Source organism: Bombina bombina, chromosome 7 (assembly GCF_027579735.1).
Source record: "Bombina bombina isolate aBomBom1 chromosome 7, aBomBom1.pri, whole genome shotgun sequence".
Classification (NCBI taxonomy): Eukaryota; Metazoa; Chordata; class Amphibia; order Anura; family Bombinatoridae; genus Bombina; species Bombina bombina.
In genome coordinates this window covers 127743963-127764441 of record NC_069505.1, presented here as the reverse complement: position 1 = coordinate 127764441, position 20479 = coordinate 127743963, and the positions used below count along the sequence as shown (strand labels likewise).

Sequence of the window (20479 nt, the reverse complement as noted above, 5' to 3'; positions counted from 1 at the left end):
CATTCCGTTGATATTAAGTTATTATCTTGGAAAGTTTTTGTTTTTAGTTGCAATTTCTTCTGCTAGAAGAGTTTCAGAATTATCTGCTCTGCAGTGTTCTCCTCCTTATCTGGTGTTCCATGCAGATAAGGTGGTTTTACGTACTAAACCTGGTTTTCTTCCAAAAGTTGTTTCTAACAAAAACATTAACCAGGAGATTATCGTACCTTCTCTGTGTCCGAAACCAGTTTCAAAGAAGGAACGCTTGTTGCACAATTTGGATGTTGTTCGCGCTCTAAAATTCTATTTAGATGCTACAAAGGATTTTAGACAAACATCTTCCTTGTTTGTTGTTTATTCAGGTAAAAGGAGAGGTCAAAAAGCAACGTCTACCTCTCTCTCTTTTTGGATTAAAAGCATCATCAGATTGGCTTACGAGACTGCCGGACGGCAGCCTCCCGAAAGAATCACAGCTCATTCCACTAGGGCTGTGGCTTCCACATGGGCCTTCAAGAACGAGGCTTCTGTTGATCAGATATGTAGGGCAGCGACTTGGTCTTCACTGCACACTTTTACCAAATTTTACAAGTTTGATACTTTTGCTTCTTCTGAGGCTATTTTTGGGAGAAAGGTTTTGCAAGCCGTGGTGCCTTCCATTTAGGTGACCTGATTTGCTCCCTCCCTTCATCCGTGTCCTAAAGCTTTGGTATTGGTTCCCACAAGTAAGGATGACGCCGTGGACCGGACACACCTATGTTGGAGAAAACAGAATTTATGTTTACCTGATAAATTTCTTTCTCCAACGGTGTGTCCGGTCCACGGCCCCGCCCTGGTTTTTTAATCAGGTCTGATAATTTATTTTCTTTAACTACAGTCACCACGGTACCATATGGTTTCTCCTATGCTATTATTCCTCCTTAACGTCGGTCGAATGACTGGGGTAGGCGGAGCCTAGGAGGGATCATGTGACCAGCTTTGCTGGGCTCTTTGCCATTTCCTGTTGGGGAAGAGAATATCCCACAAGTAAGGATGACGCCGTGGACCGGACACACCGTTGGAGAAAGAAATTTATCAGGTAAACATAAATTCTGTTTTATGTAAGAACTTACCTGATAAATTCATTTCTTTCATATTAGCAAGAGTCCATGAGGCCCGCCCTTTGTTGTGGTGGTTATGATTTTTTGTATAAAGCACAATTATTCCAATTCCTTATTTTTTATGCTTTCGCACTTTTTCTTATCACCCCACTTCTTGGCTATTCGTTAAACTGATTTGTGGGTGTGGTGAGGGGTGTATTTATAGGCATTTTGAGGTTTGGGAAACTTTGCCCCTCCTGGTAGGAATGTATATCCCATACGTCACTAGCTCATGGACTCTTGCTAATATTAAAGAAATGAATTTATCAGGTAAGTTCTTACATAAATTATGTTTTATCACCAATTTTGCTTTGTTCTCTTGGTATTCTTAGTTGAAAGCTTAACCTAGGAGGTTCATATGCTAATTTCTTAGACCTTGAAGCCCACCTCTTTCAGACTGCATTTTAACAGTTTTTCACCACTAGAGGGTGTTATTTCACATATTTCATATAGATAACACTGTGCTCGTGCACGTGAAGTAATCTGGGAGCAGGCACTGATTGGCTAGACTGCAAGTTTGTCAAAAAAACTGAAAAAAGGGGCAGTTTGCAGAGGCTTAGATACAAGATAATCACAGAGGTTAAAAGTATATTATTATAACTGTGTTGGTTATGCAAAACTGGGAAATGGGTAATAAAGGGATTATCTGTCTTTTAAAACAATAAAAATTCTGGTGTAGACTGTCCCTTTAAGTCCTGGTCTGCTGATGTGTCATCAAAATCTAAGCTTTTAGCTATTCCTTTCAAGGGTAAGACCCTATTCGGACCTAAACTAAAAGAGATCATTTCCGACATCACTGGAGGAAAAGGCCATGCACTTCCTCAGGATAAGACAAATAAGATGAGGACCAAACATAATAATTTTCGTTCCTTTTGAAACTTCAAAGGTGGTCCCCCTACCTCCTCCCCTGCCGCAAAGCAGGAGGGGAATTTTGCTCAATCCAAGTCAGTCTGGAGACCTAACCAGACTTGGAATAAGGGTAAACAGGCCAAGAAGCCCGCTGCTGCCACCAAGACAGCATGAAGGGGCAGCCCCCGATCTGGGTCCGGATCTAGTAGGTGGCAGACTTTCTCTCTTTGCTCAGGCTTGGGCAAGAGACGTTCAGGACTCCTGGGCTTTAGAAATCGTGACCCAGGGGTATCTTCTAGAATTCAAAGATTCTCCTCCAAGGGGGAGATTTCATCTTTCACGGTTGTCTCTAAGCCAGACAAAAAGAGGCGTTCTTACGCTGTGTAGAAGACCTATATACTATGGGAGTAATCTGCCCAGTTCCAAAAGCAGAACAGGGGCAGGGGTTTTACTCCAATCTGTTCGTGGTTCCCAAAAAAGAGGGAACCTTCAGACCGATTTTAGATCTCAAGATCCTAAACAAATTTCTCAGTGTCCCATCCTTCAAGATGGAGACCATTCAAACTATTTTACCAATGATCCAGGAGGGTCAATATATGACCACAGTGGATTTGAAGGATGCGTATCTTCACGTTCCTATCCACAAAGATCATCACCAGTTCCTCAGGTTCGCCTTCCTGGACAAGCATTACCAGTTTGTGGCTCTTCCCTTCGGGTTAGCCACAGCTCCCAGAATTTTCACAAAAGTGCTAGGGTCCATTCCTGGGAACTCTAATAGACTCGGTAGACATGAAAATTTTCCTGACGGAGGTCAGAAAATCAAAGATTTTAAGCACCTGCCGAGCACTTCATTCCATTCCTCGGCCATCAGTGGCTCATTGTATGGAGGTAATTGGACTAATGGTAGTGGCAATGGACATAGTGCCGTTTGCTCGCTTGCATCTCAGACCACTGCAACTATGCATGCTCAGACAGTGGAATGGGGACAATGCAAATGTATCTCCTCAGATAAATCTGGGTCAAGAGACCAGAGACTCTCTTCTTTGGTGGTTGTCACAGGATCATCTGTCCCAGGGAATGTGTTTCCGCAGGCCAGCATGGGTCATAGTGACGACGGACGCCAGCCTATTGGGCTGGGGTGCAGTCTGGAATTCCCGGAAAGCACAGGGTGTGTGGATTCAGGAGGAGGCTCTCCTTCCAATAAATATTCTAGAACTAAGAGCGATATTCAACGCGCTTCAGGCGTGGCCTCAGCTGGCTTCGGCCAGATTCATAAGTTTCCAGTCGGACAATATCACGACTGTGGCATATATCAATCATCAAGGGGGAACAAAGAGTCCTCTGGTGATGATAGAGGTTTCCAAAATAATTCGATGGGCAGAGACTCACTCTTGCCATCTATCAGCAATCTATATCCCAGGAGTGGAGAACTGGGAAGCGGATTTTCTAAGTCGTCAGACTTTTCATCCGGGGGAGTGGGAGCTCCATCCGGAGGTGTTTGCACAATTGATTCATCAATGGGGCACACCGGAATTGGATCTGATGGCATCTCGTCAGAATGCCAAACTTCCTTTATTACGGGTCCAGATCAAGGGATCCCCAAGCAGTACTGATAGATTCTCTAGCAGTACCTTGGTCGTTCAACCTGGCTTATGTGTTTCCACCATTTCCTTTCCTTCCTCGTCTGATTGCCAGAATCAAACAGGAGAGGGCTTCGGTGATTTTGATAGCACCTGCGTGGCCACGCAGGACTTGGTATGCAGACCTGGTGGAAATGTCATCTCTACCACCGTGGACACTGCCACTGAGACAGGACCTTCTCATTCAAGGTCCGTTCCAGCATCCAAATCTAGTTTCTCTGCGGCTGACTGCCTGGAAATTGAACGCTTGATTTTATCTAAGCGAGGATTCTCTGAGTCGGTCATAGACACCTTGATTCAGGCACGAAAGCCTGTCACTAGGAAGATTTACCATAAGATATGGCGTAAATATCTTTATTGGTGTGAATCCAAAGGCTACTCATGGAGTAAGATCAGGATTCCTAGGATTTTGTCCTTTCTCCAAGAAGGATTGGAGAAAGGGTTATCAGCTAGTTCTTTAAAGGGACAGATATCTGCTTTGTCAATTTTGTTGCACAAGCGTCTGGCAGATGTTCCAGACGTTCAGTCGTTTTGTCAGGCTTTGGTTAGAATTAAGCCTGTGTTTAAACCTGTTGCTCCGCCATGGAGTTTGAATTTAGTTCTTAAAGTTCTTCAAGGGGTTCCGTTTGAACCTATGCATTCCATAGATATTAAGCTTCTATCTTGGAAAGTTCTGTTTTTAGTTGCTATCTCTTCGGTTCGAAGAGTTTCTGAACTAGCTGCATTGCAATGCGACTCGCCTTACCTTGTTTCCCATTCTGATAAGGTGGTTTTGCGTACCAAACCTGGATTCCTTCCTAAGGTTGTTACTAATAAGAACATTAATCAGGAAATTGTTGTTCCTTCCCTGTGTCCTAATCCTTCCTCTAAGAAGGAGCGTCTGTTGCACAACTTGGACGTGGTTCATGCTTTGAAGTTTTACTTGCAAGCGACCAAAGATTTCCGTCAAAGATCTTCTCTGTTTGTTGTCTATTCTGGAAAGCGTAGAGGTCAAAAAGCTACGGCTACCTCTCTTTCTTTTTGGCTGAAAAGCATCATCCGTTTGGCATACGAGACTGCTGGACAGCAGCCTCCTGAACGAATTACAGCTCACTCTACTAGAGCGGTGGCTTCCACATGGGCTTTTAAAAATTATGCTTCTGTTGAACAGATTTGTAAGGCTGCGACTTGGTCTTCACTTCATACCTTTTCCAAATTTTACAAATTTGATACTTTTGCTTCTTCGGAGGCTATTTTTGGGAGAAAAGTTCTTCAAGCAGTGGTGCCTTCTGTTTAGGCATCTGTCTTGTCCCTCCCGTTCATCCGTGTCCTGTAGCTTTGGTATTGTATCCCACAAGTAAAGGATGAATCCGTGGACTCGTCGTATCTTATAGAAGAAAAGTAAATTTATGCTTACCTGATAAATTGATTTCTTCTATGATACGACGAGTCCACAGCCCTCCCTGTCAATTTAAGACAGATTATATTTTTTTGATTTAAAACTTCAGTCACCTCTGCACCTTGTAGTTTCTCCTTTTTCTTCCTGTACCTTCGGTCGAATCACTGGGGGGTGGAGTCAAGGGAGGAGCTATATAGACAGCTCTGCTGTGGTGCTCTTTGCCACTTCCTGTTAGCAGGAGGATAATATCCCACAAGTAAAGGATGAATCCGTGGACTTGTCGTATCATAGAAGAAATCAATTTATCAGATAAGCATAAATTTACTTTTTTTTAAACAAAAACTAATACATTCTGAAATATTCTATTTTCTATTAAACAAAAAATATTCACTTGAGCATATAAAACAAATATATTTGCTACAATAAATAAACGTATAAATGATAATCAACGTGCCAGGTGAGTGAAGTCCTAATTATGAAGCAAAATGAGATAAAATCCATCTGTCTGACTTGGCATAGACAAGTCTGATAAGTTTGTTGGTTGTGGCTGCATTTCCATGTCAGAGGAATAGGTAGAAATAAGGGGTTTTGATTTTCTTTGCTGCATCTAAGAGATGACATTTGAAAATGTATTATTAGGTATTGGCAAACATGTTCCCAGACAGGAAACCTGTCAGCCTACAGTTGCCTTTGCAGATGCAGCATCGACTGGCAAAATGTAAGATTTCACAACCTCTTTCTTATGCAGTCCAATCCCAAATTCTGTGTGACCAATCGTCCATTCCAGGGTGTTGTTTAAAGGGCCACTGTAAGTAAATATTTTCTATGCCTGTTACTAACTACCCCAAATACGCTTTTTATCAATAGCATTTCATTAACATATCTCTACCGTATATCAGAAATCTTGTCTGCAAATTTAATTGTTTTCCAAACACACTCCGTGGGTATCCTTTGCTCTGTACAAATCCGTTTACAATACCTAGGTTTCAAAATGGCGCTTTAAACACAAAGTTATTGGTTTAAGTATTTTGAACACACAGTGCTGAAAATAGTGGGCAGGATAAAGTGACATCATCGGCGAATAAAAGATATAACTTTTAGAACGTTATGAAACTTTGTTTTGGAGAAAATATAGGTCAGTAGGTTTTAATTAATGTTTATTAACTTTAATATGTTAGTTGTTTAGCTTAAAAATTATAACAGAAAGTAATCCTTTAAATGCTACCTCTGAAGTGGTGGAGATTAAGGCTTCTTAAAATTAGGGTTGCAGACCTGTAAATTAGCCACTTTATTTAAAGGGACAGTAAACCTTAAAAATAATGTTATATAATTTTTGTTTCTCCAACATAGGTGTGTCCGGTCCACGGCGTCATCCTTACTTGTGGGATATTCTCTTCCCCAACAGGAAATGGCAAAGAGCCCAGCAAAGCTGGTCATATGATCCCTCCTAGGCTCCGCCTACCCCAGTCATTCTCTTTGCCGTTGCACAGGCAACATCTCCACGGAGATGGCTAAGAGTTTTTTGGTGTTTAAATGTAGTTTTTATTCTTCAATCAAGTGTTTGTTATTTTAAAATAGTGCTGGTATGTACTATTTACTCTGAAACAGAAAAGAGAAGAAGATTTCTGTTTGTGAGAGGAAGATGATTTTAGCAAACGTTACTAACGTTCCACACAGGACTGTTGAGAGAAGTAACTTCAGTTGGGGGAAGCAGTTGGCAGACTTTTCTGCCTGAGGTATGATGGCCACATTTCTAACACGACTTGGTAATGCTGGAAGGCTGTCATTTTCCCTATGGGGACCGGTAAGCCATTTTCTTAGATTAAGTATAAGAATAAAGGCTTTATAAGGGCTTAAAAAACTGGTAGACATTTTTCTGGGCTAAAACGATTACTTGCTAAGCATATTTGACAGATTATAGCGCTTTATAGTTATTATAATCTTGGGGATTGTTGTTAAAAAACGGCAGGCACTGTATGGACACCTTTTTCAGATGGGGGCCTTCTCTAGTCATAGGTAGAGCCTCATTTTCGCGCCACTAATGCGCAGTTGTTTTTGGAAGGCAAGGCATGCAGATGCATGTGTGAGGAGCTAAGATCCACTGAAAAAGCTTATAGAAGGCGTCATTTGGTATCGTATTCCCCTCTGGGCTTGGTTGGGTCTCAGCAAAGCAGATTCCTGGGACTGTATAGGGGTTAAATGTAAAAACGGCTCCGGTTCCGTTATTTTAAGGGTTAAAGCTTTCAAATTTGGTGTGCAATACTTTTAAGGCTTTAAGACACTGTGGTGAAATTTTGGTGAATTTTTAACAATTGCTTCATACTTTTTCGCATATTCAGTAATAAAGTGTGTTCTGTTTAAAATTTAAAGTGACAGTAACGGTTTTATTTTAAAACGTTTTTTGTGCTTTGTTGACAAGTTTAAGCCTGTTTAACATGTCTGAACCATCAGATAAACGATGTTCTATATGTATGAAAGCCAATGTGTCTCCCCATTTAAATATATGTGATAATTGTGACATGGTGTCCAAACAAAGTAGGGACAATGATGCCACAGATAATAATAGTGCCCAAGATGATTCTTCAGATGAGGGGAGTAAGCATGGTACTGCATCACCCCCTTCTGTGTCTACACCAGTTTTGCCCACACAAGAGGCCCCTAGTACATCTAGTGCGCCAATACTTATTACTATGCAACAATTAACGGCTGTTATGGATAATTCTATTGCAAATATTTTATCTAAAATGCCTACTTATCAAAGAAAGCGCGATTGCTCTGTTTTAAACACTGAAGAGCAAGAGGACGCTGATGATAACGCTTCTGACATACCCTCACACCAATCTGAAGGGGCCAGGAGGGAGGTTTTGTCTGAGGGAGAAATTTCAGATTCAGGAAAAATTTCTCAACAAGCTGAACCTGATGTTGTGACATTTAAATTTAAATTAGAACATCTCCGCGCACTGCTTAAGGAGGTATTATATACTCTGGATGATTGTGACAATTTGGTCATTCCAGAGAAATTATGTAAGATGGACAAGTTCCTAGAGGTTCCGGTGCCCCCCGATGTTTTTCCTATACCCAAGCGGGTGGCGGATATAGTAAACAAGGAATGGGAAAGGCCCGGCATACCTTTTGTGCCTCCCCTATATTTAAGAAATTATTTATTTCATGTAATTAACAAGAGTCCATGAGCTAGTGACGTATGGGATATACATTCCTACCAGGAGGGGCAAAGTTTCCCAAACCTTAAAATGCCTATAAATACACCCCTCACCACACCCACAAATCAGTTTTACAAACTTTGCCTCCAAGGGAGGTGGTGAAGTAAGTTTGTGCTAGATTCTACGTTGATATGCGCTCCGCAGCAAGTTGGAGCCCGGTTTTCCTCTCAGCGTGCAGTGAATGTCAGAGGGATGTGAAGAGAGTATTGCCTATTGAATGCAGTGATCTCCTTCTACGGGGTCTATTTCATAAGGTTCTCTGTTATCGGTCGTAGAGATTCATCTCTTACCTCCCTTTTCAGATCGACGATATACTCTTATATTTACCATTTCCTCTACTGATTCTCGTTTCAGTACTGGTTTGGCTTTCTACAAACATGTAGATGAGTGTCCTGGGGTAAGTAAGTCTTATTTTCTGTGACACTCTAAGCTATGGTTGGGCACTTTATTTATAAAGTTCTAAATATATGTATTCAAACATTTATTTGCCTTGACTCAGAATGTTCAACTTTCCTTATTTCCAGACAGTCAGTTTCATATTTGGGATTATGCATTGAATTATCATATTTTTTCTTACCTCAAAAATTTGACTTTTTTCCCTGTGGGCTGTTAGGCTCGCGGGGGCTGAAAATGCTTCATTTTATTGCGTCATTCTTGGCGCGGACTTTTTTGGCGCAAAAATTCTTTTCCGTTTCCGGCGTCATACGTGTCGCCGGAAGTTGCGTCATTTTTTTGACGTTATTTTGCGCCAAAAATGTCGGCGTTCCGGATGTTGCGTCATTTTTGGCGCCAAAAGCATTTAGGCGCCAAATAATGTGGGCGTCTTATTTGGCGCTAAAAAATATGGGCGTCGCTTTTGTCTCCACATTATTTCAGTCTCATTTTTCATTTGCTTCTGGTTGCTAGAAGCTTGATGTTTGGCATTTTTTCCCATTCCTGAAACTGTCTTATAAGGAATTTGATCTATTTTGCTTTATATGTTGTTTTTTCTCTTACATATTGCAAGATGTCTCACGTTGCATCTGAGCCAGAAGATACTACAGGAAAACCACTGCCTGCTGGATCTACCAAAGCTAAGTGTATCTGCTGTAAACTTTTGGTAGCTATTCCTCCAGCTGTTGTTTGTAATAATTGTCATGACAAACTTGTTAAAGCAGATAATATTTCCTTTAGTGATGTACCATTGCCTGTTGCAGTTCCCTCAACATCTAAGGTGCAGAATGTTCCTGATAACATAAGAGATTTTGTTTCTGAATCCATAAAGAAGGCTTTGTCTGTTATTTCTCCTTCTAGTAAACGTAAAAAGTCTTTTAAATCTTCTCTCTCTACAGATGAATTTTTAAATGAACACCATCATTCTGATTCTTTGGACTCTTCTGGTTCAGAGGATTCTATCTCAGAGATTGATGCTGATAAATCTTCATATTTGTTTAAGATGGAATTTATTCGCTCTTTACTTAAAGAAGTACTAATTGCTTTAGAATAGAGGATTCTAGTCCTCTTGATACTAATTCTATACGTTTGGATAAGGTTTTTAAAGCTCCTGCGGTTATTCCAGAAGTCTTTCCTGTTCCTAATGCTATTTCTGCTGTAATTTCCAAGGAATGGGATAAATTGGGTAATTCATTTACTCCTTCTAAACGTTTTAAGCAATTATATCCTGTTCCGCCTGACAGGTTAGAATTTTGGGACAAAATCCCTAAAGTTGATGGGGCTATTTCTACCCTTGCTAAACGTACTACCATTCCTACGTCAGATGGTACCTCGTTTAAGGATCCTTTAGATAGAAAAATTGAATCTTTTCTAAGAAAAGCTTATCTATGTTCAGGTAATCTTCTTAGACCTGCTATATCATTGGCTGATGTTGCTGCAGCTTCAACTTTTTGGTTGGAAACTCTAGCGCAACAAGTAACACATCATGATTCTCATGATATTATTATTCTTCTCCAGCATGCTAATAATTTCATCTGTGATGCCATTTTTGATATTATTAGAGTTGATGTTAGGTTTATGTCTCTGGCTATCTTAGCCAGAAGAGCTTTATGGCTTAAGACCTGGAATGCTGATATGGCTTCTAAATCAACTCTACTTTCCATTTCTTTCCAGGGAAACAAATTATTTGGTTCTCAGTTGGATTCTATTATTTCAACTGTTACTGGTGGGAAAGGAACTTTTTTACCACAGGATAAAAAGTCTAAAGGTAAAAACAGGGCTAACAATCGTTTTCGTTCCTTTCGTTTCAACAAAGAACAAAAGCCTGATCCTTCGTCCTCAGGAGCAGTTTCAGTTTGGAAACCATCTCCAGTCTGGAATAAATCCAAGCCTGCTAGAAAGGCAAAGCCTGCTTCTAAGTTCACATGAAGGTACGGCCCTCATTCCAGTTCAGCTGGTAGGGGGCAGGTTACGTTTTTTCAAAGAAATTTGGATCAATTCTGTTCACAATCTTTGGATTCAGAACATTGTTTCAGAAGGGTACAGAATTGGTTTCAAGATGAGACCTCCTGCAAAGAGATTTTTTCTTTCCCATGTCCCAGTAAATCCAGTGAAAGCTCAAGCATTTCTGAATTGTGTTTCAGATCTAGAGTTGGCTGGAGTAATTATGCCAGTTCCAGTTCCGGAACAGGGGATGGGGTTTTATTCAAATCTCTTCATTGTACCAAAGAAGGAGAATTCCTTCAGACCAGTTCTGGATCTAAAATTATTGAATCGTTATGTAAGGATACCAACGTTCAAGATGGTAACTGTAAGGACTATATTGCCTTTTGTTCAGCAAGGGAATTATATGTCCACAATAGATTTACAGGATGCATATCTGCATATTCCGATTCATCCAGATCATTATCAGTTCCTGAGATTCTCTTTTCTAGACAAGCATTACCAATTTGTGGCTCTACCGTTTGGCCTTGCTACAGCTCCAAGAATTTTCACAAAGATTCTCGGTGCCCTTCTGTCTGTAATCAGAGAACAGGGTATTGTGGTATTTCCTTATTTGGACGATATCTTGGTACTTGCTCAGTCTTTACATTTAGCAGAGTCTCATACGAATCGACTTGTGTTGTTTCTTCAAGATCATGGTTGGAGGATCAATTTACCAAAAAGTTCTTTGATTCCTCAAACAAGGGTAACCTTTCTGGGTTTCCAGATAGATTCAGTGTCCATGACTCTGTCTTTAACAGACAAGAGACGTCTAAAATTGATTACAGCTTGTCGAAACCTTCAGTCTCAATCATTCCCTTCGGTAGCCTTATGCATGGAAATTCTAGGTCTTATGACTGCTGCATCGGACGCGATCCCCTTTGCTCGTTTTCACATGCGACCTCTTCAGCTCTGTATGCTGAACCAATGGTGCAGGGATTACACGAAGATATATCAATTAATATCTTTAAAACCGATTGTTCGACACTCTCTAACGTGGTGGACAGATCACCTTCGTTTAATTCAGGGGGCTTCTTTTGTTCTTCCGACCTGGACTGTAATTTCAACAGATGCAAGTCTCACAGGTTGGGGAGCTGTGTGGGGATCTCTGACGGCACAAGGAGTTTGGGAATCTCAGGAGGTGAGATTACCGATCAATATCTTGGAACTCCGTGCAGTTTTCAGAGCTCTTCAGTTTTGGCCTCTTCTGAAGAGAGAATCGTTCATTTGTTTTCAGACAGACAATGTCACAACTGTGGCATACATCAATCATCAAGGAGGGACTCACAGTCCTCTGGCTATGAAAGAAGTATCTCGAATTTTGGTTTGGGCGGAATCCAGCTCCTGTCTAATCTCTGCGGTTCATATCCCAGGTGTAGACAATTGGGAAGCGGATTATCTCAGTCGCCAAACGTTGCATCCGGGCGAATGGTCTCTTCACCCAGAGGTATTTCTTCAGATTGTTCAAATGTGGGGGCTCCCAGAGATAGATCTGATGGCCTCTCATCTAAACAAGAAACTTCCCAGGTATCTGTCCAGATCCCGGGATCCTCAGGCGGAGGCAGTGGATGCATTATCACTTCCTTGGAAGTATCATCCTGCCTATATCTTTCCGCCTCTAGTTCTTCTTCCAAGAGTAATCTCCAAGATTCTGAGGGAATGCTCGTTTGTTCTGCTAATAGCTCCGGCATGGCCTCACAGGTTTTGGTATGCGGATCTTGTCCGGATGGCATCTTGCCAACCATGGACTCTTCCGTTAAGACCAGACCTTCTGTCACAAGGTCCTTTTTTCCATCCGGATCTGAAATCCTTAAATTTAAAGGTATGGAGATTGAACGCTTGATTCTTGGTCAAAGAGGTTTCTCTGACTCCGTGATTAATACTATGTTACAGGCTCGTAAATCTGTATCTCGAGAGATATATTATAGAGTCTGGAAGTCTTATATTTCTTGGTGTCTTTCTCATCATTTTTCTTGGCATTCTTTTAGAATACCGAGAATTTTACAGTTTCTTCAGGATGGTTTAGATAAGGGTTTGTCCGCAAGTTCTTTGAAAGGACAAATCTCCGCTCTTTCTGTTCTTTTTCACAGAAAGATTGCTATTCTTCCTGATATTCATTGTTTTGTACAAGCTTTGGTTCGTATAAAACCTGTCATTAAGTCAATTTCTCCTCCTTGGAGTTTGAATTTGGTTCTGGGAGCTCTTCAAGCTCCTCCGTTTGAACCTATGCATTCATTGGACATTAAATTACTTTCTTGGAAAGTTTTGTTCCTTTTGGCCATCTCTTCTGCTAGAAGAGTTTCTGAATTATCTGCTCTTTCTTGTGAGTCTCCTTTTCTGATTTTTCATCAGGATAAGGCGGTGTTGCGAACTTCTTTTGAATTTTTACCTAAAGTTGTGAATTCCAACAACATTAGTAGAGAAATTGTGGTTCCTTCATTATGTCCTAATCCTAAGAATTCTAAGGAGAAATCGTTGCATTCTTTGGATGTTGTTAGAGCTTTGAAATATTATGTTGAAGCTACGAAATCTTTCCGTAAGACTTCTAGTCTATTTGTTATCTTTTCCGGTTCTAGGAAAGGCCAGAAAGCTTCTGCCATTTCTTTGGCATCTTGGTTGAAATCTTTAATTCATCTTGCCTATGTTGAGTCGGGTAAAATTCCGCCTCAGAGAATTACAGCTCATTCTACTAGGTCAGTATCTACTTCCTGGGCGTTTAGGAATGAAGCTTCGGTTGACCAGATCTGCAAAGCAGCAACTTGGTCCTCTTTGCATACTTTTACTAAATTCTACCATTTTGATGTATTTTCTTCTTCTGAAGCAGTTTTTGGTAGAAAAGTTCTTCAGGCAGCGGTTTCAGTTTGAATCTTCTGCTTATGTTTTTTGTTAAACTTTATTTTGGGTGTGGATTATTTTCAGCAGGAATTGGCTGTCTTTATTTTATCCCTCCCTCTCTAGTGACTCTTGTGTGGAAAGATCCACATCTTGGGTAGTCATTATCCCATACGTCACTAGCTCATGGACTCTTGTTAATTACATGAAAGAAAACATAATTTATGTAAGAACTTACCTGATAAATTCATTTCTTTCATATTAACAAGAGTCCATGAGGCCCACCCTTTTTTGTGGTGGTTATGATTTTTTTGTATAAAGCACAATTATTCCAATTCCTTATTTTATATGCTTCGCACTTTTTTTCTTATCACCCCACTTCTTGGCTATTCGTTAAACTGATTTGTGGGTGTGGTGAGGGGTGTATTTATAGGCATTTTAAGGTTTGGGAAACTTTGCCCCTCCTGGTAGGAATGTATATCCCATACGTCACTAGCTCATGGACTCTTGTTAATATGAAAGAAATGAATTTATCAGGTAAGTTCTTACATAAATTATGTTTTCCTATAGTCGACCCCAGAAAGGACTTATGGCAGACAGTCCCTAAGGTCGAGGGGGCGGTATCTACTCGAAACAAACGCACTACTATTCCCATAGAAGATAGTTGTGCTTTTAAAGATCCTATGGATAAAAAATTAGAGGGTTTGCTTAAAAAAATGTTTGTTCAGCAAGGTTACCTTCTTCAACCAATTTCATGCATTGTTCCTGTCACTACGGCAGCGTGTTTCTGGTTCGAAGAACTAGAAAAGTCGCTCGATAAAGAATCTTCGTATGAGGAGGTTATGGACAGAGTTCATGCACTTAAATTGGCTAACTCTTTTATTCTAGATGCCGCTTTGCAATTAGCGAGATTAGCGGCGAAAAATTCAGGGTTTGCTATCGTGGCGCGCAGAGCGCTCTGGCTGAAGTCTTGGTCAGCGGATGTGTCTTCCAAGACAAAATTGCTTAACATCCCTTTCAAGGGCAAAACACTGTTTGGGCCTGATTTGAAAGAGATTATTTCAGACATCACCGGAGGAAAGGGCCACGCCCTTCCTCAGGATAGGTCATTTAAGGCTAGAAATAAGCCTAATTTTCGTCCCTTTCGCAGAAACGGACCAGCCTCTACTTCTACATCCTCTAAGCAAGAGGGTAATACTTCCCAACCCAAACCAGCCTGGAGACCGATGCAAGGCTGGAACAAGGGTAAGCAGGCCAAGAAGCCTGCCACTGCTACCAAAACAGCATGAAGGGATGGCCCCCGATCCGGGACCGGATCTGGTGGGGGGCAGACTTTCTCTCTTTGCTCAGGCCTGGGCAAGAGATGTTCAGGATCCTTGGGCACTAGAAATAGTTTCTCAAGGTTATCTCCTGGAATTCAAGGAACTACCCCCAAGGGGAAGGTTCCACAGGTCTCAATTATCTTCAAACCAAATAAAAAGACAGGCATTCTTACATTGTGTAGAAGACCTGTTAAGGATGGGAGTAATTCATCCAGTTCCAATAAGAGAACAAGGGATGGGGTTTTACTCCAACCTGTTCATAGTTCCCAAAAAAGAGGGAACGTTCAGACCAATTCTAGATCTCAAGATCCTAAACAAATTTCTCAGGGTTCCATCGTTCAAAATGGAAACCATTCGAACGATCCTTCCTACCATCCAGGAAGGTCAATTCATGACCACGGTGGATTTAAAGGATGCGTACCTCCATATTCCTATCCACAAGGAACATCATCAGTTCCTAAGGTTCGCTTTTCTGGACAAGCATTACCAGTTTGTGGCACTTCCATTCGGATTAGCCACTGCTCCGAGAATTTTCACAAAGGTACTAGGGTCCCTTCTAGCGGTTCTAAGACCAAGGGGCATTGCAGTAGTACCGTACTTGGACGACATCCTGATTCAAGCGTCGTCTCTGTCAAAAGCAAAGGCTCATACGGACATCGTCCTAGCCTTTCTCAGATCTCACGGATGGAAAGTAAACATAGAAAAGAGTTCTCTTTCCCCGTCAACAAGAGTTCTCTTCTTGGGAACAATAATAGACTCCTTAGAAATGAGAATTTTTCTGACAGAGGTCAGAAAATCAAAACTTCTAAGCTCTTGTCAAGTTCTTCATTCTGTTCTTCGTCCTTCCATAGCGCAGTGCATGGAAGTAATAGGATTGATGGTTGCAGCAATGGACATAGTTCCTTTTGCACGAATTCATCTAAGACCATTACAACTGTGCATGCTCAGACAGTGGAATGGGGATTATACAGACTTGTCTCCGACGATTCAAGTAGATCAAAGGACCAGAGATTCACTCCGTTGGTGGCTAATCCTGGACAATCTGTCACAGGGAATGAGCTTCCGCAGACCAGAGTGGGTCATTGTCACGACCGACGCCAGTCTGGTGGGCTGGGGCGCGGTCTGGGAACCCCTGAAAGCTCAGGGTCTATGGTCTCGGGAAGAATCTCTTCTCTCGATAAACATTCTGGAACTGAGAGCGATATTCAATGCTCTCAAAGCTTGGCCTCATCTAGCAAAGGCCAAATTCATAAGGTTTCAATCAGACAACATGACGACAGTTGCTTATATCAACCATCAGGGGGGAACAAGGAGTTCCCTGGCGATGGAGGAAGTGACCAAGATAATTCAATGGGCGGAGGATCACTCCTGCCACTTGTCTGCAATCCACATCCCAGGAGTGGAAAATTGGGAAGCGGATTTTCTGAGTCGTCAGACATTCCATCCGGGGGAGTGGGAACTCCACCCGGAAATCTTTGCCCAAATATCTCAATTATGGGGCATTCCAGACATGGATCTGATGGCGTCTCGTCAGAACTTCAAGGTTCCTTGTTACGGGTCCAGATCCAGGGATCCCAAGGCGACTCTAGTAGATGCACTAGTAGCACCTTGGACCTTCAACCTAGCTTATGTTTTCCCACCGTTTCCTCTCATTCCCAGGCTGGTAGCCAGGATCAACCAGGAGAGGGCTTCGGTGATCTTGATAGCTCCTGCGTGGCCACGCAGGACTTGGTATGCAGACCTGGTGAATATGTCATCGGCTCCACCATGGAAGCTACCTTTGAGACAGGACCTTCTTGTTCAAGGTCCATTCGAACATCTGAATCTGGTTTCCCTCCAACTGACTGCTTGGAGATTGAACGCTTGATTTTATCAAAGCGTGGGTTTTCAGATTCTGTAATAGATACTCTTATTCAGGCTAGAAAGCATGTAACTAGAAAAATTTACCATAAGATATGGAAAAAATATATCTATTGGTGTGAATCTAAAGGATTCCCATGGAACAAGATAAAAATTCCTAGGATTTTATCCTTTCTACAAGAGGGTTTGGAGAAGGGATTATCTGCAAGTTCTCTGAAGGGACAGATTTCTGCGTTATCTGTTTTACTTCACAAAAGGCTGGCAGCTGTGCCAGACGTTCAGGCGTTTGTTAAGGCTCTGGTTAGAATCAAGCCTGTTTACAGACCTTTGACTCCTCCCTGGAGTCTCAATCTAGTTCTTTCAGTTCTTCAAGGGGTTCCGTTTGAACCCTTACATTCCGTAGATATTAAGTTATTATCTTGGAAAGTTTTGTTTTTGGTTGCAATTTCTTCTGCTAGCAGAGTTTCAGAGTTATCTGCTCTGCAGTGTTCTCCGCCCTATCTGGTGTTCCATGCAGATAAGGTGGTTTTGCGTACTAAGCCTGGTTTTCTTCCGAAAGTTGTTTCCAACAAGAATATTAACCAGGAGATAGTTGTACCTTCTTTGTGCCCGAATCCAGTTTCAAAGAAGGAACGTTTGTTACACAATTTGGACGTAGTCCGTGCTCTAAAATTCTATTTAGAGGCCACTAAAGATTTCAGACAAACTTCTTCTTTGTTTGTTGTTTATTCTGGTAAAAGGAGAGGTCAAAAAGCAACTTCTACCTCTCTTTCTTTTTGGCTTAAAAGCATTATCCGTTTGGCTTATGAGACTGCCGGACGGCAGCCTCCTGAAAGAATCACAGCTCACTCCACTAGGGCTGTGGCTTCCACATGGGCCTTCAAGAACGAGGCTTCTGTTGACCAGATATGTAAGGCAGCGACTTGGTCTTCACTGCACACTTTTGCCAAATTTTACAAATTTGATACTTTTGCTTCTTCAGAGGCTATTTTTGGGAGAAAGGTTTTGCAAGCCGTGGTGCCTTCCATTTAGGTGACCTGATTTGCTCCCTCCCTTCATCCGTGTCCTAAAGCTTTGGTATTGGTTCCCACAAGTAAGGATGACGCCGTGGACCGGACACACCTATGTTGGAGAAAACAGAATTTATGCTTACCTGATAAATTACTTTCTCCAACGGTGTGTCCGGTCCACGGCCCGCCCTGTTTTTTTTAATCAGGTCTGATGAATTATTTTCTCTAACTACAGTCACCACGGTATCATATGGTTTCTCCTATGCATATTTCCTCCTGTACGTCGGTCGAATGACTGGGGTAGGCGGAGCCTAGGAGGGATCATATGACCAGCTTTGCTGGGCTCTTTGCCATTTCCTGTTGGGGAAGAGAATATCCCACAAGTAAGGATGACGCCGTGGACCGGACACACCTGTTGGAGAAAGTAATTTATCAGGTAAGCATAAATTCTGTTTTTTTTATGCTTTTGGTGGCTGAGATCATGCCGAGGATAATATACATTATCACATCAGCCTAACTTTGTAAAACTAACCTTTTAGTATAAGATAAAGTATTTGGTTTTGAAAAACAAAAATGGTCTCTCTTCAGTTTTAAAGCTTTAGATTGAATCATTCAGCGCTCATTTTGTGTTATACAATATAATAATTACACTTTTTTACTCCAAATATAATTAAAGGGACAGTCTACACCAGAATTGTTATTGTTTTAAAAGATAAATAATCCCTTTATTACCCATTTCCCAGTTTTGCATAACTAACACAGTTATAATAATATACTTTTAACCTCTGTGATTATCTTGTATCTAAGCCTCTCCAAACTGCCCCTTTTTCAGTTCTTTTGACAGACTTGCAGTCTAGCCAATCAGTGCCTGCTCCCAGATAACTTCTTGTGCACGAGCACAGTGTTATCTATATGAAATACGTGAACTAACACCCTCTAGTGGTGAAAAACTGTTGAAATGCAATCTGAAAGAGGTGGGCTTCAAGGCCTAAGAAATTCGCATATGAACCTCCTAGGTTAAGCTTTCAACTAAGAATACCAAGAGAACAAAGCAAAATTGGTGATAAAAGTAAATTGGAAAATTGTTTAAAATGACTTGCTCTATCTGAATCATGAAAGTTTGTTTTGGCCTAGACTGTCCTTTTAAGAATACAAAAACAAGGGTTTACAGACATGTCTGAACAATCTGCAACTAAGTGACTTTAAATTGATCTTGTAGCTTTCCCTTAAATCTGTTACTAGTAGTTTAATTTGTGAACTGACATTGTAATGTGAAAATTAAATATAAGGATGTTGAAATCTGGATGTTTACCACAAATTCTATTTTTTGTTTTATTAAAAACATAATTAGAAATAGCAAAATGTGTTGTAGGTTTTTAAAAGCTGCTGACCATATTCTGCATTTTTCAGAAATGCATGGAAATGAAGAATAGCATCCTATCAAGACAAAAAGACATGCACAGCTCTTTGGACAAGGTGAAACGCCTTATCAGGCTCATTCAGGGCATCGACCTCACAAAACCTGTGAATTTAGAGGTAACTTCTAACAATCACAGCCAGGACTGCACTACTACTGCCAACAGCCCACCTCCCTCTCCCGTCACAGCCTCATTCCCTTCACCCATCTGTGTCCAGAACTGCAATCAGGCGGAAGAGACTAAGTAACCAGCCATTTGGGAGAGAGGGCAAAGGTGAAAAGACGAGCAACGTCTAAATGGCTTCTGGGAGAGACTGGAGCAGAACCTTCCCAGGACTAGGACGTAAGCACTGGAGTTTTGCCAATCAACTTTTTTTTGTGTGTTCCAAGTGTGAGCTGGGGTGTTTTGCCAGCACCATGCCAAGTGCGAAATAGAAACAAGTCTCTAACTTTACTCTCTTTCTATCTTACACCAGTGTGTGCCTGCAGCAACCTCCACAACAACCATAGATATCTCTCCTGTTATTTTTTTATTTTATTACTTTTCAACTTTTTGTTAAAATGGGGTAGAGGATGGAGTGTATTTTTAGATTGCTCATACTTTTACAAACCTTAAGTGGAGGTACAAAGGGGGCATACATACTAAGTCCAAAGACTAGGAAGATTCCCCTCTCTGCAAAACTTAATCATGAACCAAAAAAAAAATGAAAATGGTAAACTATTGAATTTGTGTACCCAACCAACCAGAAAGGGGGGGCTATTATATCAGTATTTGAGGATGAATCAGTTTTTTTGTTTTTTGTCTCACTTTGCATTGTCCATTGAGAATCAGGAAAGGAAAGATACCAGCTTCTCGAGCTGAAAATAAATTGAGTATTCCATGACCATTGTTAACTGTGAAAGTCTAATTAAGAATGCAAAAGAGTATTACAAAAGTATTTTTGATCTTGTGTGGAAGCTTTTTTTTTTCTTTTATACCATTGAGGTCATGGTTTTTATCTCTTCTTTTAGTTACAAAGATCAACAATTCACAAAGCTGTATCTATCTATAAATATTACACGACTGCAATGGTTTTTAGGGCAAGCCAAAAAGATTACATTACCTCACTGTTCTAAAACACTTTTGGGAGTTGGTCCTTTTGTTTATTGGAAACAGACTTATTGAAAGAGCAGTGCAGGTGATGTATGTAGTTAACATGAGAGGTAGCCAGCATAATTGTTTGTGATCAGTCTGAATATTATTGGGCACATTTTTTTTTTATTTTTATATATTTTTTTTATATATATATATATTCAAGGCAGCCTGGGTACAAAACATTATTGAACATGTCTTCCTAGTGTTAATTCAGTTGTATGAAAATGTGCACAAACTATATATTGTTATGCGCTTACCTTTTGACAAGAAAGGTAACTTTTGCAT

General features: G+C 40.9%; 1 protein-coding gene across 1 annotated transcript in view; it reads left to right on the top strand.

Annotated features, from left to right (window-relative positions):
- Window positions 1-20004, top strand: part of PHF21A (PHD finger protein 21A) — a 631407-nt gene extending 611403 nt beyond the window's left edge. Inside the window, exon 18 of the mRNA XM_053720295.1 lies at window positions 19053-20004. Coding sequence (XP_053576270.1) covers window positions 19053-19307 — 255 coding nt within the window. The 3' untranslated portion in view covers window positions 19308-20004. The remainder of the gene's footprint in view (window positions 1-19052) is intronic.
- The last annotated feature ends 475 nt before the right edge of the window (window positions 20005-20479 follow it).